Genomic DNA, 26,768 nt, shown 5'->3' on the forward strand with positions numbered 1-26,768 from the left:
CACAATGGCTTATAGGTTGTACAGTGCAACAAAGAAAATTAAACCTTCCTAGTAAATCTCGCGCACGCTGTCTAGATGTTTATTGCTCCACCTTTAGGCTCTGTAGTCTAGCTTCGGTTGAGATGACCTATTCAACCAGGTTAGTTATTGTGTCCCGCGCTCGTCTGTGGGTTCGACCCGGGGGGCGGGATATGATGCTTACCTCAAGCGCCTGTTGCACCTCCAACACCTTTCTCGCCTCAGCCAACCAGTCCCGGCTGAGAGTCTTGGCCCATCCGTTAAGTCCGTTCAACTCGCGAGTGGCTCGGTCCAGGTCACCCTCCTCGAGATAGGTCTGCGTCCTCGTAAGAATGCTCTCGACGTCGTCACCGGCAGCCAGCCCCTCCTTCTTGAACATGACCTTGCTCAACACCCAGCTGCTGGCGTGGCTGGCCACACCGGCGTCGTCGGGTAGCAGGCTCGCCTTGCGCACCTCGGACGCCACGCGGCGGAAACGGTCAATCAGTTGCGAGGGGGTGCTGATGCCACGCTGGTAGGCGGCAGGGTTGATCGACGAGATGGCGGCGTTGACGACCTGGTCGTTGGATGCGATCTCCCGGAGAGCCACCAGCTCGCGAACGAAGGGACGAGGGTGCTCCTCGTCGCTGAGGCTTGCGCGTACTGCCTCCACAGCGACGTGGAGCTGCTGGGTCTGGAGGTTCATGTCGACAACATCGTTCCAGCCCGTGGTCAGCTGCTCGAGATCCTTGACCGCCGAGCTCAGCTGCTCAAGCTTGCCGAGGCGTCCGCTACGTTCCGACTCGACCGTGTCCTTGACCTGCTTCGCAAACTGGCGCTTCAGCTCGATGGCCTGCTCGAGAAGCTTGTTCTCGAGCTTCTGCTCATTGACCAGTTTCTCGCGCTCCAACTCGGTAGCGGTGCGCTTGTTGTAGATGTCGTGGATGCGCTTCATCTCGGCCTCGAAATCAGCCTGCCAGTTAGCCTCCTGAGCAGCCATGGCCTTCTCGACGCGCGAGACCAACTCGTTGGCGGCAGATTCGAACTCGTTGACCTTGGTGGCAAGCTTGGAAGCTGCATCCTTCTCGACCTGGGCCTTCAGTTCCTTGACCTTGGAGCCGACCTTGTTGAGCTCGTTCTTGGCTTTGCCAATGGTGGCCGAGAAGCGGTCGTCGGCGTTGTCGGCGTTGACCACGGTGATGATGTCGTTCAACATCTTGACAAGGTCCTGGACCACGGGCTCCTCGGCATCCTTGACCTTCAGAGGGTCAATCGGCGAAGCAGGGGGGAAGCGGGATGGCTCGTCGACCTCGGGGGCCTTGAACGCGGGCTTGTCCTGCTTGGAGGACTTCTTCTTGGGGGCCTCGGTGTTGGCGTCGACAGCAGAGGTGGCAGCCGGGGTGATGCTCTGCTTTGGCTCCTCGGCAGGCGGCTGGGGCTTGGGCGCCGGGGCTTCCTTCTTGGGGCCATCGCTCTTGCCTGCGGCGACGTCGCGCATGGCACTCGACATGCGGGGAGCGGGCTCGCCGCTGTCTGCCACCCTCCATGATGCACCACTCTGGGGGCCGATCTTGACCTGGGTGCCGGCCTCCTTGGCGTGGAGCGAGCCGGCGCCGATGCTGCGAGGGAAGCGCCTCTTGAGGTCGCGCTCCTCGAAGAAGAGCACAGCCTGCTCGCCGAAGGGGATGTACTCGGCAAAGAAGTCGTGGAAGTTGTCGTTGATGCGCGAGTACCAGACGCCACCGCCGAAGGCGAGACCGCCCAAGATGGCGAGGGTGAGGATGTAGTTGCGGAGACGGCGCAGGAAGCCCTTCTTCTTCACGGGTGTGGGTGCGCTCGGCGGCGGCACAGGCGTGGCTGGCGAGATGGGGTCAGAGACGACGGGGGCCTCGGGAGCTGGCGGGGTGAGAGGGACGTCCTTTGCATCGACGGACGAGGCCTTGATGTCGGACTCGAGCTTCAGGACGGGGGCCTCGCTGGCGGCTGCCGTGTTGGTCTCGGCGGCCGGGAGCTTGGGCGGCGTCGGGTCGTTTATCGAGGGCTTCTTGTCATCTGCGTAGAACCTCTGCGGGAGGGCAAGTTAGCGCGTGTGGTGTTCGAGTGCCGTGCCATGCCATCCCGTTCCGTTGTGGGTGGACGACACGACACGAGCAGCGGAAGGATGGTGATTGCATCATACCCTAGCAGGAAGAAGGGCGGCGGACCGCGCGACGGCAGGATGCCATTGGCGGCCGGCGGCGGCAGCAATGGGCTTGCTGCCCACGGCCCTTACGGATCGCAACGATGTCCGCAACATGAGGGCATGGAGGGGCCGTCAAAATGCGGTGCTGCGAGTTGAAGGGGGAGGGGGGAGTTGGGGATGGGCGTTGGGCGGGTGTTGAAGGGTGGTTTTGGTTTGAGGTAAAAAGCTCGGCTGCCCGTGCCTTGGCCCAAGTCAGGTTCAAGTTTAAGGCGTGGTGCACCGTGATTAGCTGGCTCGGGAGGCCGGAGGCTGGACGCTGGACGCTGGACGTTGGACGCTGGTGCCCACTGCCCACTGCCCAGGTCCCAGGCGGGTGCACTTTTTTTTCGCCAGCCATTGGATATGGATAATCCCGGCCCGTGGCTCAGGTACAACGCAAGGCCCATCCAATGTTGGATGCTGGACCGGACCTAGGTCCCCGGCTATGGTTGACAACACCACCGTGACGGGCCTCCAATTCAACGCCACGCGAGTCTGCCCTTGGATCCTTTTGACAATAGACAGTACTTAAGTAGCCATCGACGGCCAAACAAAGACATTGCACATCATGTCCATAGCTTCTAGAAATTCAGTATTCTGGCGCATTGCCGTCCGCTGCAACATACAACAGATACAACCACGTTCCTCAAGAAGACGGATCCCATCAACGTCGGTAACAATGCATTTCTACTACACATCAGTTGACTGGCCCCCCCGGAAAACTCAAGTCAACGCAAATTATTAAAAAAAGCTTAGTACCAGCCAGCCTACAAACTCCGTGGTCCAAGGGAATATATGGCCTCTGTGTCTCTCACCGTCTCTCTGACCTGATCCCTGCGATAAAAAAAAAAGTCTGTACAATGAGGGCTCTCTAACCGCCCAGATCTGGACTGACCCCAAGTCCATCCCCAATGTGAATTTCGTACTTGTTGTCTTGTTGAAACACGAGCCTCCACTCAGGCCTGCTCTACGTGGCAACCCTCTGCTGCCGATACCGATACCATCGCGGGCGGTGTGGCCTGGACGGTCGAGGGAGACGGATGCGCCTCCCAACTGGGCCAGAAGCCTCTTTAGCAGCTGCATGGCCCTCCGGCCGCCGTGTTCGCGCCCTCTGACTGCAGGCTGACCCCGCCGGTTCGCTGCCCTGGGCGGGTGTGCCTTGGGCCGGCCTGATCCAGGGGAAGCTTCTTGGCGATGGCCGTGAACAACTCGCGAACGTTCTCGGCCGTCTTGGCCGATGTCTCAAAGAAAAGAAGACCGGCCTCGCTGGCGTAGGCCTCGGCGTCGGCCGTGGGCACTGCCCTCTTGTCCGGTTGCTCCGTCACCAAGTCCAGCTTATTGCCTGCGAGCGCGATGATGATGTTCTCGTTGGCCTGTCGCTGGAGCTCCTTGACCCAGGCCTTTGCCTTGTCCAGTGAAGCCTGCAGTGACGATGTGCGATTAGTAAGTGTCTATGCAAGCGGGTGGGCCGTGAGCCGTGGGCTCACGGAATGACGGGGGACGTACGGATTGCGTAATATCGTAGACGACAACGGCGCAGTTGGCGTTGCGGTAGTACATGGGGGCTAGCGACTTGTAGCGCTCCTGGCCGGCGGTATCCCAGATTTCGAACTTGACTGTGGTGTTTTCATCGAGAGAGATGGTCTGGGTAAGGAAGGCGGCACCGATAGTGGACTCCCTGTACGAGTCGAACTGGTCCTTAACGAACCGCAAGACGATGGAGCTCTGGTGGGATGGATGATGATCAGCAAAATGCGTAGACGGGCTAGGTGGCTGGCATGGCCTCTGGGCCAAGTACCTTTCCGACAGCCGACTCTCCTGTGGGCGAGGGACACGGATTAGCGGTTGATCGATGACATATCGACATGCGAGTCCTTGGGCGGCAGCAGAAGGAGGGGCAGGAGCAAGAGCAGGAGCAGGAGCAGGAGCATACCTAATAAGACGAGCTTGAACTGCGCAAAACGGGTGTTCATGCCGCGGGCGCCGGCGGGACCTCCTCTGGAAGCCATTATGACAGGAGTCTGTGGTGGGTATAGTTTGTATGTCGGGGACTCGAGGCGAACGAGAACCAAGGGAGGTGAAGATAGGAGGGCGGAGATGGACGACGAGGACGAGGACGATGATGCGGAAGCGGCGCGACGGGACTGGATGGCGGATGGGCCGCAAGGGATCGATCGCAAGCAGCGGCCGGGCGCGGACAGTTGGAGGGAGACGGGAGCTCAAAGGTTTACGGAGGAGGTGGCAAGGTTCGCGGTGCGCCGGGGGGTTGATGTCCTGGCTTGAAATGCTGCTCTGGCGTAGCAAAGGTGGTGGTGGTGGTAGTGGTGGTAGTGGTGGTAGTGGGTGGTGGTTGAGATGGTAGGTAGTGGTGGTAAGGTATTGTGACTGCCTGGGAGCTCGTTGAGTGGATGGCTCAGCAGCACACGTCAGGCCTGGAGGACCCCCCCAGTCTGCGTCTGCGTGGTGGTGCCGGCTCTGCGTCTTGCCCCGTCACCCCTACCGATACCGAAAACCGGGCTGGCACGGGCTGGCAGTTTGGCGGTGGCTAGGTACCTCTTTTTGGGGGGGCGCCCGCCTGAACGGGCTTAGGGCGAGGGTGGCAGCACTGGGCTCTCGGGCAATCGGGACGCAGATAACGACCGTGGTCCACGCCACCATCTTGCCCATCTATCCTTCCCCCCCACGTGATGGTCGCTGGGATCCATAGGATACCTAACTAGCTGGAGGTCATGTATCTATCCATCGTCATCCACAGTCGGACCCCATCCACCGCATCATCGCACCCTGCAGGTGGTCTGAAGAATGGTCAAGGACGAGACGGACTGATATGCTTTTGCCAGACGTCTGTATTGCGAACGTGTAATGAGCGAGTGTGTCGATTCATTTCTCCCTAGGGAGGTAGGAGTATGTAAGTCTCGGCCAGACGACCAGGCCACTAGATCACATGCGGCTTTGCCATTGAGACCACGTACTCCGTACAATGGGAACAGTCAGAATACTACCTACCTAAGCGCCCCGAACCTCTTGTGCCTACGACAAGATCGATGGCGGCGTGCACCATGTCATACGGCAGCCAAGAGTGCATAGTATATACACAGGTCGTGCTTTTTATGCAGCATCGCGATAAGTGTGCCTCCGCCGTCTGCAGGGGTCGGCTTGTTGAAATGTTCCCTTGACCTCAAGCGTATGGGCCGTGGTGCTGTGTAGTAGTACTTACCCACATCCATACCTTAGCTAAGCCAAGATGCATAGGCCCCTGGCACGAACGCCATGGACGCTACGCTGCATGCTAATAATTCGTGTCAAGAGCAGCTTTTGGGTGACGACAACGCCCCAGGCTGGAAACCACCGCCAACACCACCACCAGCTAGCCAGCCTCGACATCCTTCGGGCTCTCCATTCCTTTTTTTTTTTTTTTTTCGCTTTCCTGTACAGCCAGTCCACCTCCGTTTCTGCTGCACGACGCACGATGCCGACGGGTCTCCTGCGATAATCAACCAACCCCTACTTCGTCCTTCCCCCCCCCTGCTGGCCATCGTCATCTCCTGGTCCTGCTATGCGCCGCTGCCAACGCTGCACTGAATAGCCCTCGACATACGCACACAGCTTGACTGCCCGCCATGGCCCTCCCCTTTCGCGATATCAACGTCCAGGTGGCACCCGATGCCTACACCTTCACTTCTCCCTCGTCCCCGAATGCTCCCACCCTCGTCATCGACCGCCCCACCGGCGACCTGCGCCTGAGCGAGGCCGCCGCCTACCCGAACAAGCGCATCTCCCGCGTTTCCAGCATCGCCGGCATCCTGGGCACGATCAAGCTGAGGCTGGACAAGTATGTCATTGTCGTCACCAAGGCCCAGCCCATGGGCCGCCTCAAGGGACACATGGTCTACAAGGTCATCTCGACCGACTTCCTGCCCATGCGCGAGCGCCAGATCAGGGACCCCGACGAGGACACGTTCCTGGCCCTGCTCAAGACCTTTGTCATGCCCGGTCCCATGTACTTCTCCTACTCTCTCGACCTCACCAACAGCTTCCAGCGCCAGGCCTCCATGGACAGCTCCACCCCGCTGTGGATGCGCGCCGACGACCGCTTCTTCTGGAACAGGGCTGTGCAGTCCGATCTGATTGACTTCCGCAAGAGGGGCAGCCGGTCGCAACCTGGCCCCCAGGCGGCTGCTGACCCCTATATCCTCCCCGTCATCTGGGGCACCTTGGAGATTCGTCCTACTACCGTCAAAGGGACCCCCCTCACCTTGAGCCTCATCACAAGGAAGTCCCGTTTCCGGGCTGGCACGCGCTACTTCACGAGAGGCTTGGACGAGGAAGGCCATGCCGCCAACTACAACGAGACGGAGCAGATTGTCGTCCTGAACGACCCCGGCAGCGGCTTGGGCGGCTTCGCTGGCAGTGCCGACATGCAGAGCGGCAAGTTTGGCGCTTCCGATGGGAAGGAGATGCAGATCCTATCCTACGTGCAGACTCGGGGCAGCGTGCCAGCCTTCTGGGCCGAGATCAATGCGTTGAAGTATACCCCCAAGCTTCAGGTCCGAAGTATCGAGTCCGCCCTGCCTGCCGCTCGGAAACACTTTGACGAACAGATCCGCATATACGGAGACAACTATCTCGTGAACCTGGTGAACCAAAAAGGGCGTGAGAAGCGGGTCAAGGAAACCTACGAGCAGTTGGTGGAAACCTTGGTGTCATCGCCTCAGGAGGGCGTTAAGGCCGACTCCAGGACAGACGAGAAGTTCCACGTCATCGAGCCAGGCTCGTCGAAACAGGCCTACGACCGCCTACACTACGTCTACTTCGACTATCATCACGAGACCAAGGGCATGCAGATGCATCGTGCCATGCTGCTCATCGACAGGCTTCAGGATGCCCTGGTTGCTCAGCAGTATTTCCGTGGCGTTGACATGCCCGCCAACGGCGGCCTCGAAACCCGCAACTTCCAGACCAGTGTCGTCCGTACGAACTGTATGGACTCGCTAGACCGTACCAACGTCGTGCAGAGCATGTTCGCCCGGTGGACATTGGATCGCATGTTCATTGATCTTGGCATCCTGGAGCGTGGCGAGAACTTCGCTGCCGTCGACCGGGACTTCTACTTCCTCTTCCGCAACGTCTGGGCCGACAACGCGGATACCGTCTCCCGCGCCTATGCGGGCACCGGCGCCATGAAGACGGATATCACTCGCATGGGCAACCGAACGAATGCCGGCAAGCTCCAGGATCTCAACATTGCTATCAAGCGCTTCTATCTCAACAACTTCCGAGATGGACCCCGGCAGGATGCTTTCGATCTGTTCCTCGGAGCCTACGATGCCAGCACCGCTAACATCGGCCCCTCTCTCGTCTTTGCAGACCGACGACCGATTCTCATCCAGAGTGTTCCTTACTTGCTTGCGTTCAGCGTGTTCCTCGTTTTCGTGGCACTCTTCACACGCCGCGTACCCGATTCTGCGGTCCTTCCCATGCGCCTTTTCATTTTGTTTTGGGCGGCGGCAGCGGCTTGGTGTGTCCAGTTCATCCTGAAAAATGGAATGCTATACGTAGGTTCCCACGAAAATCACCCCAAAGTTAAGAGTCGAAACACTGACAATTCTACGCAGGTCAACTGGCCAAAGCTCAACCCTAGGCCATGGGCTGTAGAGGGCTATCAGGAGACCATCAGCAAGGTCCGGAAAGACAAGCTTCTGGGTGCGTTCGTCGCCAAGCACGAACGCGGGCTTAGCACTGCGAGGTACCTCAGCGCCGAAGAGGGCAAGAAGAGGATCGAATAGTGGCTCTTCGGCTCCCGGACACACAAGAGCCGGCCTCATCTTCCAATAAAACCTGTTCCATCCCTTACCGTGCTGGGCCGACTGCACAAGCCTATATGCCAGGCTTGGTGTTCGACGGCTAGGCCGTCTCTTTTGTACACTAGACTTGCGATCTGTGACCCGGAGGGGTGAGGAGTCCCTGTGGGACACCAAGTAGTAGACTTTTAATATTCAATACACGGCCGTAGAAAATCCACCTACGCCCATGAAGCCAGCACATCTGACAAGTTGTCCAGAGCCCGTTAAAATTGAATCCGCAGCCCGTGTCCTTCCGACTGATGGCAGGAGGGCTTGATCATAGACAACACAGCATTGCTTCACTAACTGGTAAAGTATTGCTATAGAAGTGAGATTCCGTTGTGTTCGATTTTAGCGATTAGAGACTATACTAAACAACTCTTCAAAAGACGGCCTCCACCGTTTCTTGTGGTAAAGGCCGAATGTCTCCCTGGTATAATCCATGTCGTGTCGCGCGTATTCTCGCCTGTCCAGACACCTTGCTTTGCTATGCGACTCTAGTCGTGACAATTCAGAAGAACAAAGGAAAATATGTGTATAATGGTGAAAAAGGGAAAGGTAAAAGAGGAGAGGCGCAAAACAGGGGGGTATATCGAGGTCATTGCCGAGCTCGGACACAACCCAAGCAAACCAAACATGCCGCGCAGACGTGCGTACGCACATGTACGCAGTCGTCCTTCTCCCCTCTTTGCAAACCTCATTACCGCCGCCGGTCCGTTATTACAAATTTTATATATACAGTACATGGATGTTTGGACCGCTCCCAACCTCCACGAAGCGGTCGTAATAATTTTTTTGGGGCCGCCCTCACAGCCACAGCAGCCAGCGCACGCCGCCGACGATACCGCGGCCGAGGCCGAGGAAGACGCGGAAGATCATGACGACGAACCAGACGTACCACATGAAGCCGACGAGGGCCCACTCGACCATGAGCCAGCCGCCACGGCGGGCCCACCGGAAGCGGCGGCGGCGGCGGCGCAGCATCTTGTCGATGATGTCGACGACGCGCTTGACCTTGAGCCGCTGCGAGTCGACGACATCGCGGCTGCACTCGTCGGCCTCGTCGGCCGCCCGCCGCGTCATGTCGATCAGGTCCGTGGCGACCCGGGCGTGGAGCGCGTCGACGCGGCTCCGCAGCACGTGCATGTCCTCGGCGGCAAACGCATGTGCCGACTTGTCGAGTTCTGCCGCCGAGGCCTCGACGTTCGAGGCGAGGAGTCTCGCCATGGTCGGGTAGACCTCGAGCTGTGGGACCGCGAGCTGCGCGTGGTCCGGACTCGTGTATGGGCTCAGCTCGACCCAAGGCAGGCCGATCTTTGCATGTTCGGGACCTGATAGGCGGTGCGGCTCACCGGCACGACGCGCGATCTCCATAGCTTTGATACCGGAGGAGAGGGCAACGGCGCGCAGCCGAGCGACCTCGCGCTTGGAGAGCTGGCCTGGGGGCTGCGGAGATGGCGAGCGGTCAGATATGGACCAATGCCTAGGCCTGCTCGGGGAGCCGTGGTGAGAACGATTTGAGGGAACAGGAAGGGAAAGGATGGCATTCAGCTGAGAAGAAGACTGGCGCACGCCGTCAGTCGATACGCCCGAGTCACGAGAGCGCGATTCCAAGTCTGAGATCTCGGCATCGTCGGCCTGACGTAGCTTTTGCGTATCGATAGGCGAGGAGGTAGGCGAGGCGTTGAGAACGTCAATGCGCGGTGGCTTCAGTTTCTCGAACCGTGATGAGCGGCGGCTGGGGGGTTGTGAAGGCCGTTCGAGAGGGACTATAAGAGACTCGCCCTCTGGTATCAACGACTGATCTGGCCCCGGTATATGTCTGAATGGAGGCATCCTGTCGAGGTAGGTTTTACCCTGCTGGCGCTCTTGCGCCCTCGCGGAGTTAGAGCGCGAGGTTGCAGCTGGAGTCAAACGCCGGCCTCTAGCCGGCTCACTATCAGAATCGTCGCTAGATGTCGTGGACGACGTGGCCTCGCTGTCCTGATCCTTTCTCCAAAGAAGGTCGGAAACCTTCGAAACGCCGCCCCGGATAATGCCATCGATCTTGGCGCCTCCTTTAAGGATACTGCGCAGTCCGATTTGATCCTCCTTGCCCAGCTTCACACTACCCATACTCTTGTGAGACTTGTGGGTATCCACTCTGGGTATCTGAGGCATTGGACTCTTCGAGCGCTGTCTCCTTGGGAAGCCAGGCCCTTCGACCAATACAGGTGAGAACATGACCTTTTCAACATCCTCAGAAGGGCTATCCAGCCTTTCGTCTCTTCCAGTGTAAGGCCTATCATTACCACGCTCTCGGCTTCGATCTCTGAATATATTTTTGACCTTTGAAAAGGGCTTGCGCACTGGAGATCCTGGGCGGCTCCCGGGTGGAGAAAGATCCATACCAATAGTTGGCATATAGTTCCCACCGCTTCTCAAAGCCTTGAGATCCGGTGACGGCGGTAATGAGGTGTCCAAATCCATGGAAGCTCTGGTAGTCCAGCCTGGGACTTCAAGACTAGTGCGACCAGAGCGTACTGGAGAGCCTTGCCTAAAACGGCCACGTTTTGTCACATCAGCAACCTCGTCGATTTCTACTCTCGAGCCCTTGAAAATACGATCATGGATTGAGGGTTCCGAGGATCTCTCTGGGGTCACCAAAGTTGGACGCTGTGGTCTGACTTTCTCCACGCTGGCGTCACTCTGTGTTTCCTTATGTGCCTCGATAGCCTCCCTTGCCAGCATCTCCTTCATTTGCTTCTCAAGAATGGCTTTGCTGCTGGCACTCACTGTACCACCGCGCTCCCGTTTCTGACGGTCAATGTCACTGTCTGAAGTGTCCGACAGCGAGTTCCTCCGCAAATGTAAGAAATCGTGATGGCTATGCGTAGAAGTATCGTGTCGATGGTGCATGCCCCTAAGCTCATGGAGCTTCTGACGAGCACGATCTCGTGCGCTCGTGTGGGACAGCTGGGTATCGGTTCGCGACACTGCATTAGAGTCTGATGGCCTCATTTCCGCAGATGCGTCGCTACTATCAGCGTCCTTGCCGGAGCCTGGAGTCAGCGCAAGCGGCGCTGTCAGTGTCTCGTAGTTCTCTTGGGACATTGGTCTGGGTGTTACAGTGGCCTTGAGGGGAAATAGGCGCGAGTAGTGGCGGTTTTCGATCAATGACTTGTTGTCTTCCTGTTCAACCCAGTAGACATCTGCCAGCATATCTGCTGGTTCGATGATCCAGTCAATCCTTGGCCGCTTGGGTTTTCCCCCACTTGAAACATGAACGAGATTGTTCGACAACGCGCCATGGTCCGCGGCTGAATGTGCTCCTGGGAAGGGGGGTATGGCTGACGACTCTGGAGAGAGTGGTGATGTAGCGGTCAGAGTAGCCGCTTGATCAACCCAGTCGGTCACTCTGTTGACATCAGCGAACCCTTGCGCTTCGCCATCGATGGCTTTTCTTTCTCTCGCCCTGACCTTACGGTTCCGGATGTATTGGAGAGGATTGTAAGGGCGGCCCAGGGTTGCTTGGGCACCGCTCAGGGGTCTGCTGGATGATGAGCTTGTGATGGGGGACGTGGGAGGGCTCGATGTGGAAGGACGGCTTAACGCCTGGCCCTTGTATTGCATGGGTGGGATCAGATGCAAAAGCCGCCTGTACTGGGCCATGAGTCCAAAGTGCTCCTTCGCCTTCTGGGCCCGGTTCAGGGTGGAAGAGGAGAAATGATATGTGTAGCTGCTATCGGGGTCGAAAGATGTTTGAAGGGGACTGGTCAGTCGCTGATGGGAGACAGACACGTTGCGCGGTGCGAAGCTGCTTCTATCCGGCTTGGGAGATAGGTTGCGGGACGTCCGCCTCTGCTGCTGCAGGTGCTGCTTCAGACCACTGCCGGCATGAGCATCGGGAAGCTGAGCCAGACGTGGCGGTATTGGGCTCGATACGTTCCGCCTCTGTGCCATGCGCCGAGACTCGCTGAGATTCAGGGCCATGTTCACAATCTGCGTAGAGTCGATATCTGCGCTTGAATCTGGCCGCGGCGACGGTATCATGGACGCAGAACTCGGCCGCCCAGTGTCGCCGTGGCTTCTCTCGTCTGCAACCTCTCCAGCATCTAGGGCCTCTGTCGTCGGGCCAAGCAAAGTAGCATTCTTGGAGCTTGACGTTGGCGGCGTCGCCTCGAACGGACTTTTAGCCCGTCGACTGGTCGTTGGTATCCTCGACCGCCTGCGCTCATCATCCTGCTTGGTCCCATGCGTGCGCGAATGCGATTCGTCCAGCACCGGGTTGGAGAGAAGAAAGCCTCCCGTCGGGCGCGGTTTATGCGATCGACGTCTTCCGTCGTCCCTTTTTGCCTTGCGTGGTCTCTCATCGGCGTGTGGTTCCGGCGGCAGCGAAGTGGTCATGGTCGATTCCCTTGTCGTAGATGCACCGCGCGCAGCCGTGCTCGACTCTCCAGTCTCGTAGCTACCATAGCTGCGGTGCGACGTCGAGGTCGATGCCCTTGAGTGTCGTGGTGCGCCATGGGAGGTTTGCGGGGGGTTCACGGTGTCGTTGGCCATCGCGGCGCCCGGCCTCAACGTGGGGGCCGGCTTCGTCTCATGCCAAGCTTCAGAACGTGTCGGGTGGTTCTGCAGATGTGCCTGTGTTCGTATAGCCTCATGCTGAGGCCACGACGGGCATTGTTGAGCTGGTCACTGTGTTCTGTCTGACGATGAGGGATGCTGAGGGAAGACCCCCGTCAGAATTCTATCATGTGAAGATGAATAAGTGCAACGCAGATGCCGAGCATAGCTCGCCGCAACACCGGAACTCAAAGGGTTGTTGCAGCCTTGCTTGCTGCCTTGCTTGCTGCCTTGCTTGCTGCCTTGCTTGCTGCCTTGCTTGCTGCCTTGCTGTCTGGGGATCACAACACCCGGGAGGATTTGTTTCTTGTCAACGGCGCAATGTCTTGGATTTCCCAGGCGAATGGGAAGGTTTGATCAGGTCAGGTACCTTTAGCTGCCGCCCGCCCTGTCATGCCATGCCATGCCGCGCCTTGTTGTTTAGGGGGGGTCTACCGTACCTGTGGAGGAGCAGTTGGGTGTTAGCGTGGCAAACTGCCGAGCTCCAGTTATGCAATGCAGTAAGGGCCAGTCTTGGGGCCAGTGCGTCATTCCATCTCATCTCGTCTCATCTCATCTGATGTCGGCGTCCCATTCCATGGCATCCATGACGCTAGCGATACCTAGATGTCCAGTGCATCCATTCCAGCAGTCTCGCCCGCCCCGGCTCAAGCATACTTTTGAAGTACATCAGACCAGTCTGCACCCCGCCATCCTCTATCCACAATGCTTACTCAGGTATACAACCAGCATTATTGTAAGCCATGATACTCTGAAGAGACCACACTTGTAGTGCAGCGCACAGTCAGCCCTTCTCGACTGTTCCAGTCTTCTTAGACACTCGGCAATTTGCCTCTGTGCTTGCTCCACATATCCTTCATCAAAGATGCGGTCAGAACTGGCAAGCTATTGTGACTAGTCCGCCCTAGATTGACCGCTTCGATGCTGCTTACCGGGCGCCATGGCTACCTTGAGGCTATGTTTGGTTCAGCGTGTATAACTTCGCCAAAAATATGAAATCTTCTGATTGCCCTCTCCACGCCGGTGTTTAAATTACTCCCCCCCCGCCCCTGCTACGCTCAGCTCCAGGATTGCAATGCCTGTAGGTAGTTAGGTACGGTGATGATTGCTTGTGGTTGGTACTTCCTCAACTTGACATTGAGGTACTTAGCAGCACAGGTCTACACGTGAAGCAAGATATCTCTTCGCCCAACGACATTGAGCCGTCACCTTCACGCTCAATAGTACTGGCTTTGATACATTTGTCGAAGGGATAACATTGACAAAGCACAGGCTTTGAACAATGGCTTTAGGGGCTTTGTCCATCAAGACTATTGTGACTATCATGGCGCTCCATCCGGGTCCAGTTTGATTGCTTATATATATGACAGCCATGATACCTACGTTAGCTAGCGAGAAAATGGCGATAGACCAGCTCCAGCAACGACAAAATATCTTACCAGAAGCCATTTAGCAACATGGCTCATCCCGAATGCACACTGCCAATTCGCTTCATCTTCGATGAATGTTCTCACTTGGTTACGCAAGACATGATGTCGGGTGCCTGCAGACTGTGGGCCGAAATGGTAAGGTGTGATATGTTGGAGCAGGGCCTAGTGGTAAGAACCAGACACGCAAGTTCTTGCCCAAGTTGTTTCAGTCTTGGGGCACGCGATCTCGCGATTGACGATCCTGAGGCATTCATGTTATGGATTGACTCGTTCCCCCAAGACGCTCTGGAGGACGATGCTCACACAAGTCGTTTCTTTGCCGAGTTTGCTTGGCAGCTCGCACATCTCTTTCAAGATGCTTCTTCAAGTACCCGGAAAGATCAAGACGCTGCGGCTTGGACACGGTTGGCCTTTGCCGCTTGCAGATTATTGGACAGCCGGTGCTGCGCTTGGCTGACCGATAATATCCTCGAATTTGGTAAGACAAGTTCTTTGACGACCCCTGCCTTCACCGAGCCTGAACGAGAAGGACTATCACTAATTGCATGCGAGATGATGGCAATTGCAAGCTCTCAAAGGCTGGAGCATGAGTACCTCAAGCGACTGGCGGCCCACATGGCGAGTATAGCTGAGACCGCTGAGGACTTTGAACGTATCTGTACAAAGTACTTCCTACCCTCACTCAGCAGCAACGAACATTCTGACTTGAACTCAGCGCGGATGATTGAGAGTTTCGAAGTGCTACATGGGGTGTATCTGAACTTTGTACATGACAATATCAAACCACTGTTGATGGCACTGGTGAGAAATCCGTGGACCCAGCTCTGGAATTTTTCAACCAACGAAGAGAAGGCAGGAGTGGAGCTATGGACCAAGATTGATCACTCCGAGTGGAAGATCTCTCGGTGTTTCGAAGAACTTGAAAGGTCCATCTATACATTGAAAGACGCGGCGGGTTTGGAAAAACTCAAGTCACTGTGGGGAGATGTTCAGAAAGGCATGGCCACTTTGCGAGAAGCCAGCTCCTCGGCGCTGAGCTGTATGCACGCTCTTCGCAGGTCCCATGATCTCGAAGATGTCGGATATGTCCCGACCCTGCCATAGAAAAGATATACAGGGCCCGCAGGTTCGACGCCTTGTCCAGTCATTTTCGTAGTCAAGCTAACCATATTGAAGAAACAATCGACATATAATTTAAATACGGCAACCTCGTGATGCATAACAAATCCGAACCAAGAGGGTATCGTTGGGTTCTTGGTTCATATATCACTGTGCAATGTCTACTCCGATGTCCGACCAGAATTTACACCGCCTCAGCAAGGCTTCATCTACTGTTTCCACCTCCGTCTGCCCTCCCGTTTGGAAAACAAGGCGTTGCTGCTCACCAGTCGTCCACTCCTCCCAGCGCGCCGAGCCGGGGTACCGATATTTGTTGGGGTCGAACGAGCGGATGAAGCTGGTCCAGTAACCCTGAATCACTGGGATCACGGCGGCATTGGTTCCATTTGAGTAATAGCTCGCCGGCGCCGTGTTTGGCACGTTCTCCGGTCCCCAGATGGCGTTCGACTCGACCGTATGAGGTACACCATACCCTTGTGCGATCTGGGTCGGATCCTCCACGTTGTAGCGATAGGCCCAGGACTGCGGCACGCCATGTTGTGTGAATGCGGATGAGATGAACAAACTTGGGCACATGTACCTGGTCTCACCGTAGGCATTGCTTAGTTGTCTCCAGTAACAGCCGACGTTGGGGCAAGTTTCGTTGGGGTTCGGGTACAACTCGTCAATGGTCCCCAAATGATCCAGAGTCAGACGGGGGAATTGATTATGGAGCCACATGTTACTCTGGGCCAGTGTTGAGGTATTGCTAGGCGCGAAGACAGTTCCGCCATTGGTATCGTCGCCAAATATCACCGGAACTTTTACGAAGTTGCCTAGGGCGAAGGCTCTGTATGTATAGTCTAACAAAATGTCGTTGTCGATAACTGGGTTCCACATGTAGATTGGCGGGCCACTTGCTCCGGGGTAAGGGACATTGATGTTCTCGGTTTGCAGCTGCTCAGAAGTTTTGGACCGAAGGCATGCCAACGAACCAGAGCCTACACACCCAAGCCGGATGGCGAAGTTTTCGTATTGGTAGTAGGACTCGTTCACAGTCAAAACCGTGGCGAATGACACTGACTCGGCAGCAGCAGCATGGAATAGGCCGTAGTCCTCGCCGCCGTATGCGATCATCTGCAGACTGATACTAGCGGCCCCTGCCGACTCTCCACCAAGAACGACATGTTCGGGGTCACCGCCAAACCGGACTATGTGTTGCTGGACCCATTCGAGGGCTTTGCGCTGGTCTCGCAAGCCATTGTTGGCCTTGACCGCGGTTCCATCGGTGAGGAATCCATAGGGTCCTACACGGTAGTTGATTACCACAACGACAATCGTGTAGTTACTGGCAGCAATTAAGCCTCGACCGTTGACATTTGGCTTTGAATTTGCATTGAATCCGCCCCCCTGGATATAGAAGAATACGGGAAGTTTGGATTGCGCTGTGGCGTTACTTGGTGCGTAGACGTCCAGAAAGAGACAGTCCTCCGATGTTGCATCGAGTGTTGGGCTATCGCCTGTACCAAGACAATACTTTCCAAACTAAAGCACTGTCAGTTTCCAAGACATGTCAAGTCGAGAGCAACGCCTACTGTGTCAGCTACCTGAACCCCTGCGGTGCATACCGGATCTGCTGGCGGACTGAATCTCAACGGGCCAAGGGGCGGTGCGGCATAACGTATCCCCAACCATTGTGTGATGCCATATGAGGTCGTAGCCCCAGCATATTGGTTACAGCCAAGGTCCACAGTGGGCAAGACAGCCAGAGCGGGATTTATGACGAAGCCAAAAAACAAGAGCACGCAAAACAACATGATGTGCTATATAGGACCAGCTGGAAAGCAGACACAGGCAGGGGGCGCGTATAGACTCGCGCCAGCCGCAACCTTGTCGGTGCCATGCTGACCTCTTTATAGACCAGCCTGTGCCACGGTATAAGTGGGCAGAGTAGACTTCAGGCTCTGCATTAGGTTCATCGGCTGATGAACTACAGCCGTCCCCCCGCATTCTGACCATCGTGAAGCCGCGAGGCAGTACCGACAGCAAGGCTAGGCAGGATGTGGGTGCATCACGCTGGCATACATATATTGGCTGCAAGCCAGGGGTTCCTCGGCGTTGCTGCGGCGGGTTTTAGATCGCAACTGCTGGGGGATGGGTCTGGCCTCACTTCGACCGTGATGGCGGCATGTCTGGAGTTGTGGGGTTGAGAGACTTCTCTGGGTTGGGTGATACTGCACTGAGTGAGGAGGTGCAGCTAGTGGTGCAGCGATGTAGCCTGAGATGTGGAGCCATCGAGACACGGTAGGGTCGGGTGACCACCGCGAGTATACCAAGCGCAGGCCGGGGGTCGAGGTTCAAGGTCCGTGTTTAGGATCGGAAGCCGGAGAGACCTACAGTCAGCGCCCGGGTGCTGACAACGCAATCGGCTGTGTCCATCTGCGAGTCTTGCCTCGGTGCAATCATGATGCTGCGTCTTGGCTGGTCTAGGCACAGACAGGATTAGACGTACGGGACTGTTGAGAAGTAGTTATGGAGTTGTGCAACTTTGTATGATTGGTTAAGTAATCAAGGGAACTAACTAGTCACGTTCATCCGTATAGGGCAGTCATAGTTACTATGCACTGCACACACACCGAAATGTACCCTATGAGATTCAAGTGTGGCTTTTCGGAGAAAGCACCCAGCTGACTTTGACTAATAAGTTAGCCAACTTGGTTACTATGTACGGTCATCGCTGATCTGCTGCAGGTGCCACGCCAAGGATCCGTCCAATGCTTAAGTTGCTTGAGGATCCCGCTCTCCTTGTCAGAAGAGCGCCATCCGCCATCCGCCATCCCCAAGACTCAGGTAGCGGCATCCAGGCAAAGCAAGGGGCAAGGATCCCCACACAGCGCTGAAAATCAGGGGTTCCGCCAGGATCATGACGCTAAGCCGATAGGCTACCACTGGGACGGCAGCACAGCCCTTCGCATGTGTCCTCAGAATCTCGTGTCGTGTTTCGAGGCCGCAAAATGCCGTCGGCTTGTTCTGGTCCTCTCCTTGTCCGACCACCTCCTGTTCCCGTACGTACAAGAACCGTGCCAGCAGCTTTCTCTCGTGCGCGACACGGCATGAGACCACACTCGTTTGCGTAGCGCTTGCCCGAGACGTCCCCGCCGCCATGGGCGCATTCTCCTTCCTCCGGAGCGTCTACGACCTCGACACCCTCGACACCCGCTTCACCAACTCGTCTGCCACCCCGTACAAGGCCATCATCGATTCCCGCAATGACCCCGGGGCGAGCAAAGAGCGTGCTGCGAGGTTCAACGGAGGAAAGCCCAAGCCGTCGAGATGGAGAACACCAGAGTTCCTTCTCTACTGGCCTGTCGTCCTCTTCTGCATTCCCTACATGCTCTGGGTAGCATATGGGGTGTCAACCCGTAAGAGACTCCAGACTGCGAGATGCTTGGCTGGAGTAGCAATTGAGGCTGATGATTCCGATAGCCTCAAACCCGCAGTATAAGAAGTTCGAGCGCTACTTGTCCCCGGGTTGGATACCGGGTCGCCAGATTGTAAGTCATGGACCCATTCAACCAACCCGCCTGCATGATCAAGACGGCCCATTAACATGTCCCAGGACGCCTCTGATGCCCAATACAGGACCTTTCGCAACAATCTACCTTACATGCTAGCTCTGCTGGTCTTTCACCCCCTACTCCGCCGACTATACAATGCCGTGGTGTATCCGATCACTTCACGAGTTCCATCTTCACGACCGACTCTGGAGGAGGGGGACGCCAGACTTAAACAACGCGCATCCTTCGATTTCGGCTTCGCAATCATCTTTCTTCTTGCCCTACATGGCATTTCGGCCTTCAAGATTCTGGCCATTCTGTATATCAACTACCAGATCGCGACCACCGTTCCGCGAAAGTCGATTCCGATTGCGACATGGGCTTTCAATATCGGCATATTGTTCGCAAACGACATATTCAAAGGCTATCGTCTAGAAAATATAGCATCGTTCGTATCGAGCCCGGCAGGGGGTCTTGTTGGCGAAGAAACGGCCCTGGTATCCTGGGGCAGATGGCTGGACAGCTACGGTGGCATCATGAGCCGGTGGCAGATTCTGTTCAACATCACGGTGCTTAGACTTATAAGCTTCAATATGGACTACTACTGGAGCCTGGACAGGCGCAGCTACAGCCCGCTTGAGGTGAGTCATCTTTCATTTCTGCCCTTGACATGGGAAGCAGATACTAATCTCCCCAAGAAGAAACAACTCGATCCTTCCGCTCTTAGCGAACGAGACCGTGTCTCCATACCAGCACAATCGAAGGACTTCACCTTCCGGAACTACATCGCCTATACTATCTACGCACCCCTATACCTGACCGGTCCTATCATAACCTTCAACGACTACATCTCTCAGCTCCGATACAAGCCCGCCACCATCGAGTTGTCGCGCACGATCCGCTATGGCGTGCGTTTTGCACTGACCCTCCTCACCATGGAGGTCATGCTTCACTATGACTATATTCAGGCCATTGCAAAAGCCAGCCCATCGTGGGGAGAGTACACGGCTGCCCAACTCAGCATCTGCAGTTTCCTCAACCTCCACCTGATTTGGCTTAAACTACTACTCCCCTGGCGGCTGTTCCGGCTGTGGAGTCTGGTCGACGGTGTCGACCCTCCCGAGAATATGTTGCGGTGCGTGAGCAACAACTACAGCACGCTGGCCTTCTGGCGCTCCTGGCACCGCAGTTTCAACCGCTGGATCACGCGGTACCTCTACATCCCGCTGGGCGGCTCGTCATTCGCCTCCCCGGGGAGCGTCCTCCGCTCCATCGCAAACTACGTTCTCGTCTTCACCTTTGTGGCCTTGTGGCACGATATTCAGCTGCGACTGCTGATCTGGGGCTGGCTGATCGTTCTGTTCATGCTCCCCGAGATGCTGGCGCGTGTCGTGTTCCCCGCGCGGAAATGGGAGAAAAACCCTACGGCATACCGCATGCTCGGCTGCGTCGGCGCCGTGGCCAACGACCTGATGATGATCATGGCCAACCTGGTCGGGTTCGCCGTCGGCCTCGACGGCCTGAAAAGCATCATCGAGGGCATATTTGGGGATGTTTCCGGTAAGTCTTACGTGCAACCCCATTCGTCTGACGACAAGAATCGCCCAGTTCCTGATACTGATGTTTCTACAGGCTTCACCTTCCTAGTGTGTGCCTTGGGTGCCATGTTTGTTGCCGCCCAGTTCATGTTTGAGATACGGGAGTCGGAAATGCGTCGCGGCATTTCGCTCAAGTGCTAACAACCCCGAGCACGTAATTTGTATATATACTGCATAAAACTAGATGCTGCATAGAGATCGCCTTGGCATGTCTTATACATGACCAGGAGTGAGGGGGAAACCCCTTGTATAAACAAACATAGGATAAAAATTGGGGGGTTTCGACTTTGCACATCGCATCGAACGACATAGTAATTTTCTCCAGAGTATAGTATAGCTCAAGTGGTGACCTGGTATCTTTCATTACTAAGAAACACTGTTTGTCCGTAAGGGTATCCGCGTCTAATATCCAGAATCACCGCCGTGAACCCCCATCCTTGTGCAACAGATAATACATGTAATTTTCACTTATAAGAGATGGCCTCCCAAGGTCCCAATGTTTTCCGGTTTCCAAATCTTGGATACCGCCCAGTAGAGACAGGATTCGACGTCGGTTGTACCAATCGCTGTCGATTCATTCCGCTTCGCCGCGCATGCTCCTCCCACAGCCCCGAAATGCCCGGCGCATATATAACCGAACGGCACGGCATAATCCGAGAAGCTCTCCGGAAACAGAAGCAGATTCGGCTCGCTTGTTATCGTGTTTCTTTCATCCCCCCCCCCCTCTGTGCTTTTCCGATTTCTCCTTATTTATGAGAGGCGTAAGCGTGGTTGCCCATCTCAAGCTCCTGCTCGTCCCTCCAGCTGCTCGTCGTGCTGTGAGCGCCGGCGGCCATCTTGCCCTCCATGCCCAGCTTTCTCTCGGTCAGCCAGCGGCGGGCCCAGACGGCGCCGTGGACGATGGCGAAGATAATGCAGATGGCGATGGCGATGCCGAAGACGTAGGCGGCAACCAGGCCGTGGCGGGTGACGGTGGGGTCAAGGAAGCTGTAGACATAGAAGCCCTTGGTGGCGCGCGTCACGTAGGCCAGGGCCAGGTACAGGGCCAGCACGACGATGGCCCACAGGATGTGGATCCAGGGCGACGGGTTGGTGCGCGTGAGCACGATCTCGAACAGCGCGAACAGCGAGTTGAAGCCGTGCTGCGACAGGTTGCTCCAGGCGGCGTACTGCGTCGGGAACCAGGCCGCGCCGTACGTGTACAGGATGCCCCAGTAGACGATGGTCACGAGGAAGGGGTACGTCGTGATGGTGGTGTAGTAGAAGGCGTGCAGGGCCTGCAGGGGGCGCGGCCACCTGTCGAGGAGCGCGACGCCCCAGCGCGCGTACGAGAAGGTGTGGATGGAGGCGAAGAGGAAGTAGAAGGCGATGCCCCAGTACGTGAGCACGGTGAAGTAGGAGAAGGACGCCGCCGAGGCCTGGCAGGCGTACGCCGAGCCCTCAGACGGGTGGGCGCATTGGTATCCTATCGTGAAAAAGAGTGTGACGAAGGCGTACAGAGACTGTCGGACGGTATACAAGGTTAGCAACACGAGTAACAACGTTTACGCCCACCGCGGCTTGTGCGCCTGGACGGCTCGCTTCCTCCCATCCCCCTTCGCTCACCGGACACGGTCTCACGGGTAGGACAGACGAGGCTGGCGCGGGAACGGGGTACGGGTATAACGTACTATGAATGCTCTGCAGGCGAATAGAAGGTATGGCGGTAGCAGCCATGACGTCTCGAAACGATGTGTTGGATCCCACTGATCATCGCCGAACCTGAAGGCTTTCGGCATCATGTTGTCTAGCTCGTGGACTCGATCCACTCCAGTCTGATCCAATCCGATTCCCGTGGTGTAAGCAGACTCGTTCACCTGACACGCCGAATTCCTCCGCAATGACAACCCTCGATGCCGCAGTTCCCCAGAATCCTAGGCGGGATCGTATGGTTGAAACGACCAGTCCGGTGAGCCAAGTGGCTTTGGTGTCTGGTTAAGTCTGGGAAGAACGAAGTCGGGTCGGCATAGATGGGGAACTAGAGAAAACACAACGGTCGCCCGTTTCGGGCTAGCACATCGCTGGTGGGTACGGGCTCCGATCCGCTGGGAGCTTAGCAACGGAGATTGCAATTGAAAACTGGACCCGTGATATTGGAAGCGCGGGAGTAGCGAGTATCAACTGACTTACACGGCCACGTAGAGAGGCATGAGAGTTTTTGCAACAGAAGCCAACATCACAAGCAATGTATGACACCTACAGTTCAACAACGGGCAGCCAGCCACGCGCGCGGCGCACGCAGAGTCGCATCCACACAGACTCTTATTATTCTTTGCTCGTACCCTCGTGCAGAAGTGCAACACCACCCGACAGCACCAACCCTGTCAGATCGGGGGCGGACCCCTTCTCTCGGTTGCGCCGCTGCGCCCTGGTGGTCGCATGCGGCCATTGCGACGCACTAAAGAACATGAGAGGTTGAGAGGGACTGCGGTAACTCCCAGAACCCCACCCCCTCAGGACCCCTGGCAACTGAACGATTGGACCCCGGCAACCCGCCGGCTGTCTGAATTCTGGGACGCAATCCATCCGGCGTACTGCTCAGCTGGGGCGCACTCCGGCAATTTTGGCCAGATCTTACAGTACATGTGTGGAATGTCCCCGGAATGTACGGAGTGAACAGAACGACGACAATGCTTTATAGGCACTACGTAACTTAGCTGGTTCAGGCGGGAGGAACCGCACCGCACTCCAACGGTGGCTATGGACGACTTATACGAGGCTCCCGCACCAGCTCGCGGTCTCAGGTCGTGCTACCATCAGATGTGGTCCACCCTGACTTCGGACGAAAACCGCTTCTCGGGGTTGGTTACTAGAGACTCACGTGGCAGGCTCTCGGCACAGCTGTATATTCAATGCCCCTCTAAGCCCCAAGATGACGAATTTTGGCCCTCAGCTCTCCCATCCCAGCAAAGAAGAGATAGCGACCGAATGCCGAAGTCTGGGGATGGGTGTCAGCCAGGGTCGGACCGCGGGCCTGGTCTTCCAGTGCATTCCTCCCAGTAGGCAGACTGCTATGCAGACTTCAGTTGGTCCATTCTCCGAGAATTTGCCCTCATCATTCGGTGTATCGCCAGAACGAGGAGAGGCCCCGTCAGCGCAGATGCAGCAATGATCCAAGGTGAGATCTTCCAACATAAAGCGTCTGAGAGCATTCTCATTCGCATTTCACATTGCACAAGTTGGTGCATGCCTTCTCCACCTTGTGTGAAGTAGACAATTCACTCTGGGTAGGGGTCCGTATGTAGTCAAGAAGAAGCATATGTGGAAAATGCGATCTCCATCACCGACGGTCTGTGGTGAAGGGTTACTGCAGCCGTTAGCCAGATCGGACCCGATTCCTGGGCGATCTTGTCCATTCGGGTGGTTTCGAACTCGAGGCCCAAGCGCGCGTAGGACGCTAGATTCCATCCAGGGTTTGGCAGCGATCTTTGTTGGTAACTTTTCCCGCCAACCACGCGCGGATTCCGCCCAGAATGGGTTCTGTATACTAACTACCTAGGTGAACTGGTCACAGGTAGCTACTCACTACATGCGGTTAGCAGACAAGACAAACTCGCAGTACACAGTAGTCACTTCAGCCAGCCCTCAAGGCCGCCGCGCTTCTCAGCTCTACACAACGCGCAGGCTCGCCAGGCTAGAGTGATCATATGATCACGCTGACAGTTCAGGATGATACTGCGACGGCTGGACTGCTTATTGCCACTTCCTGCGGGCTCCTAAGTTCCTTGGATACATCTCGGAGTGCCAACTTGCGAAGCTGATGGGTAGAAGCGGGTGGCATCTTGGCATCATCTTAAGCCCTCCGCCTTACCGGAATCTCTTGGCCACCTCGTGGGTGGTCCTTATGATTACGCCGTGTCATGCGGTATGAGTGACACCCACTCTTTATCATCACCGGATTGGGATGCTGAGAAGTCTAGTAATGCGAACGAAATCCGAATGGGTAATCGACTTAACAACATGTAATATGCTGAGACATCCCTCGGGCTGTGCCGCCGGATGTCCTGGGTTCTTGGTTCGACAAGCTGAAAGGATCAAGACTGCCGGAGCTAGCAACCAGATATCACACTGAAACGGCCTACGGCAGGGCAAGCAGCACGCAACTTATGCCAGACTTCGAGCCGTGCCCGGGACGCCTCCCATCTTACGACGATCATGCTATACTCCATGTCTGCTTTGGGTGTGGTAGGGGGGCTATTGCCGGGTCCTTGCAATATAGTCTTGACCTTCCACAGACTACCATAAGGCTATAGCACCCAGACGCCGGACTGTTCCTTGGAGTTGCATGCTTGCGTCTACTTGGATGGAAACTAGTTTGTTGGGTTGCACGCCAAAGAGAGTCTGATGCGAAATGTAGAGCGAAAGACAATCCTCATTCAAGGCGAAGAATGCTAACTGCTTCTCATGATAAGCACGTGGCGACCTGGCTATTCCTGGAGGCAAATACCCCCCATGAAAAAGAAGCAGACTTTTAGTTAGGAGCAACGTCATCTGCGATCCACTCGAAGACGCGTTTTTGATGGCTGTGGAAGGCGCTGGCCCGTCCCCCATACCGAGCCGCCCGAGTGACAGTAGCGTATGAGGAAAAAGGCTTCGTCGCGAAGTAGTATCCGATAGTCATTGGGAACGGCCTCCCGTCCTGAAATGCTACCATGCACTAGTAGTAGAGATACATCGGAAAACACTAGAAGGCACAACGGGCAAGCGTGTTAAGCCACAAAGCCGTGCCCGTCGGTGGTGTATGTACGTACAAGATGCAAGAGATAGGGGGGCAGGAAATTAAGAATCTGTCAAAGCCATGTGCGCTGCGACCTGCCGCGGGTGTGCTAACTAGACATGAGAAGATGGGGAAATGCGGCCAGAGTTCGGTTGGCGCTTCGCGGTTTGGCAATCAAGCCAATGATCGACATTGCTCCCTCGGTCGGGTCTTCAATCAACTCGGTCCACGGAGAGGGAGGTCATGGAATGGGTGAGGAATGTCAGTCAATGTATCGATTGGTGCTGATCTCGGTTGCCGGGCGGTATTGGCAGATTGGCATTTCTTCAACCGGGAATACTGCAAGACTGGCTGGGATGACCAACACGCAGCGGGTGTGCGAACACGTTGGCTCGTCGCCCAGGAACCCGGTCGGTGCGCCTGCTTGTGAGTAAAAATGGAAGTCTCCAATCTCGCGGGTATCTCGTTCTGGTCAAGCCCGTTTGCCCGTGGCCAGGGGGGGTGGGAAGGGGCTGCGGTTGATCGACTGGGGCCATTCGCTTGGCTGGTTCAGCTTTGGGGTGGGCTGTCAAATTAAACGGCAGCGACGGATTGATCTAGACTCGGCCTCGAGCCTCGCAGATCTCGACTATCGCTTTACTGCAGAGAGCCATCACAAACTCGTGGTCACGTTGCGGGTGTGCTTGGCAGCACCTGGGTAAAGGTGTGCTTGTTCGCTGTTGGTGGACGCATCATCAGGCATGCATTTGGGGGAGCAAGATCGAGACCATCCCTGGGGAGCATGCAGGCTGCATGGAATCCCTTGATGCCAGGCCAACCAACAAACCCAAACCGTCCAATTCCGTCTGCCCTGGGACGACCTACGACCTACGACCTAGGTGCTGTGGTACGAAGGGCCCCCATGTTACCGTCCCCACCGCCTGCACCCACCAAGACCCCCCGGCCAGGCAGGTTCCAATGGGCCTTGCCCAGGACTTTGTCTCCAGGTCTCTGCTCTGCTTAAATAAGCTGGCACGGGATGATTTTGTTTGGTGGGTACGAATGAACTGGCCAGCTGCAAGCTTGTGCAGGTTCTAGTGTCTTCAGCAGGGTTGCACGTTATCGGCAAGCCACTAGAGGCCCGCCCAGGGGGGTTCCACGGCGCTAGACGCACCCGAATAAGGGAATGGTCTCGTTTTTGGGTCCCCTGCGGCGCTCGTTTTGACGATGTTCAATATGAAATGCGAGGAACCCAGCCCGGAAAATGATAGGGTCGACCTCCATCCCAGGGGGGCCTGACCGTGAGCAATTCGATCCAATTCAACGGCGGGACCCTTCCACTGCGACGAGACCCTCAGCGTCCCTTGTTGCGAGGTGAGAGGCCGTGGTGTTGGAATTCCTCCATCCAGCCTCCTTCGGTCTGGCTGTCGAGTGACAACCAACTTTTTGCCCTCGTCTCTTTTTTGTATTCCGACATTCTTGTCGGCGCTGTTCTCTTCTTCTCGTCACCTCATCCCATCCTCTCTCGGTGGAGGGACGCATGGTCGGTCGCCTCGCGTCGCCTGAGCCCAGTGACTTGCCAGTAGCCGTATCCGTTGGCAGTCGCTCGGCATCCTCGCTTGCGTAACAGCTGCCTTTCTTCCCTTTCTCCCCAGTCACTCGTTTTGCGAACCTCTCTCGATAG

The 26,768-nt window shown here is 56.3% G+C and overlaps 8 protein-coding genes across 8 annotated transcripts; 3 read left to right on the forward strand and 5 right to left on the reverse strand.

The window, feature by feature from the left end:
* Positions 1-79: 79 nt before the first annotated feature.
* Positions 80-2,293, reverse strand: JN550_004819 (uncharacterized protein; the record flags this gene model as incomplete). The annotated part of the gene is made up of 3 exons (XM_049316377.1): positions 80-127; positions 203-2,062; positions 2,177-2,293. The coding sequence occupies 3 exons, from the start codon at positions 2,291-2,293 to the stop codon at positions 80-82; spliced, it is 2,025 nt and encodes a 674-aa protein (XP_049173017.1).
* A 995-nt stretch (positions 2,294-3,288) lies between these two features.
* Positions 3,289-4,227, reverse strand: JN550_004820 (uncharacterized protein; the record flags this gene model as incomplete). Its single annotated transcript, XM_049316378.1, has 3 exons — positions 3,289-3,639; positions 3,725-4,016; positions 4,076-4,227. 3 exons carry the CDS (start codon positions 4,225-4,227, stop codon positions 3,289-3,291), a joined length of 795 nt encoding a protein of 264 aa, XP_049173018.1.
* A 1,611-nt stretch (positions 4,228-5,838) lies between these two features.
* JN550_004821 (uncharacterized protein) lies at positions 5,839-8,004 on the forward strand (the record flags this gene model as incomplete). Its single annotated transcript, XM_049316379.1, has 2 exons — positions 5,839-7,773; positions 7,834-8,004. The coding sequence occupies 2 exons, from the start codon at positions 5,839-5,841 to the stop codon at positions 8,002-8,004; spliced, it is 2,106 nt and encodes a 701-aa protein (XP_049173019.1).
* An 864-nt stretch (positions 8,005-8,868) lies between these two features.
* JN550_004822 (uncharacterized protein) lies at positions 8,869-12,603 on the reverse strand (the record flags this gene model as incomplete). Its single annotated transcript, XM_049316380.1, has 1 exon — positions 8,869-12,603. The coding sequence occupies one exon, from the start codon at positions 12,601-12,603 to the stop codon at positions 8,869-8,871; it is 3,735 nt and encodes a 1,244-aa protein (XP_049173020.1).
* A 1,520-nt stretch (positions 12,604-14,123) lies between these two features.
* On the forward strand, positions 14,124-15,200 carry JN550_004823 (uncharacterized protein; the record flags this gene model as incomplete). The annotated part of the gene is made up of 2 exons (XM_049316381.1): positions 14,124-14,236; positions 14,306-15,200. The coding sequence occupies 2 exons, from the start codon at positions 14,124-14,126 to the stop codon at positions 15,198-15,200; spliced, it is 1,008 nt and encodes a 335-aa protein (XP_049173021.1).
* Positions 15,201-15,362: 162 nt separating this feature from the next.
* Positions 15,363-17,011, reverse strand: JN550_004824 (uncharacterized protein; the record flags this gene model as incomplete). Its single annotated transcript, XM_049316382.1, has 2 exons — positions 15,363-16,739; positions 16,823-17,011. The coding sequence occupies 2 exons, from the start codon at positions 17,009-17,011 to the stop codon at positions 15,363-15,365; spliced, it is 1,566 nt and encodes a 521-aa protein (XP_049173022.1).
* A 1,346-nt stretch (positions 17,012-18,357) lies between these two features.
* On the forward strand, positions 18,358-20,490 carry JN550_004825 (uncharacterized protein; the record flags this gene model as incomplete). The annotated part of the gene is made up of 5 exons (XM_049316384.1): positions 18,358-18,616; positions 18,681-18,748; positions 18,814-19,392; positions 19,450-20,311; positions 20,384-20,490. The coding sequence occupies 5 exons, from the start codon at positions 18,358-18,360 to the stop codon at positions 20,488-20,490; spliced, it is 1,875 nt and encodes a 624-aa protein (XP_049173023.1).
* Positions 20,491-21,095: 605 nt separating this feature from the next.
* JN550_004826 (uncharacterized protein) lies at positions 21,096-22,130 on the reverse strand (the record flags this gene model as incomplete). The annotated part of the gene is made up of 2 exons (XM_049316385.1): positions 21,096-21,851; positions 22,020-22,130. The coding sequence occupies 2 exons, from the start codon at positions 22,128-22,130 to the stop codon at positions 21,096-21,098; spliced, it is 867 nt and encodes a 288-aa protein (XP_049173024.1).
* Positions 22,131-26,768: the final 4,638 nt, after the last annotated feature.

Source organism: Neoarthrinium moseri, assembly GCF_022829205.1.
Source record: "Neoarthrinium moseri strain CBS 164.80 chromosome Unknown scaffold14_Wmoseri_CBS_16480, whole genome shotgun sequence".
Classification (NCBI taxonomy): Eukaryota; Fungi; Ascomycota; class Sordariomycetes; order Amphisphaeriales; family Apiosporaceae; genus Neoarthrinium; species Neoarthrinium moseri.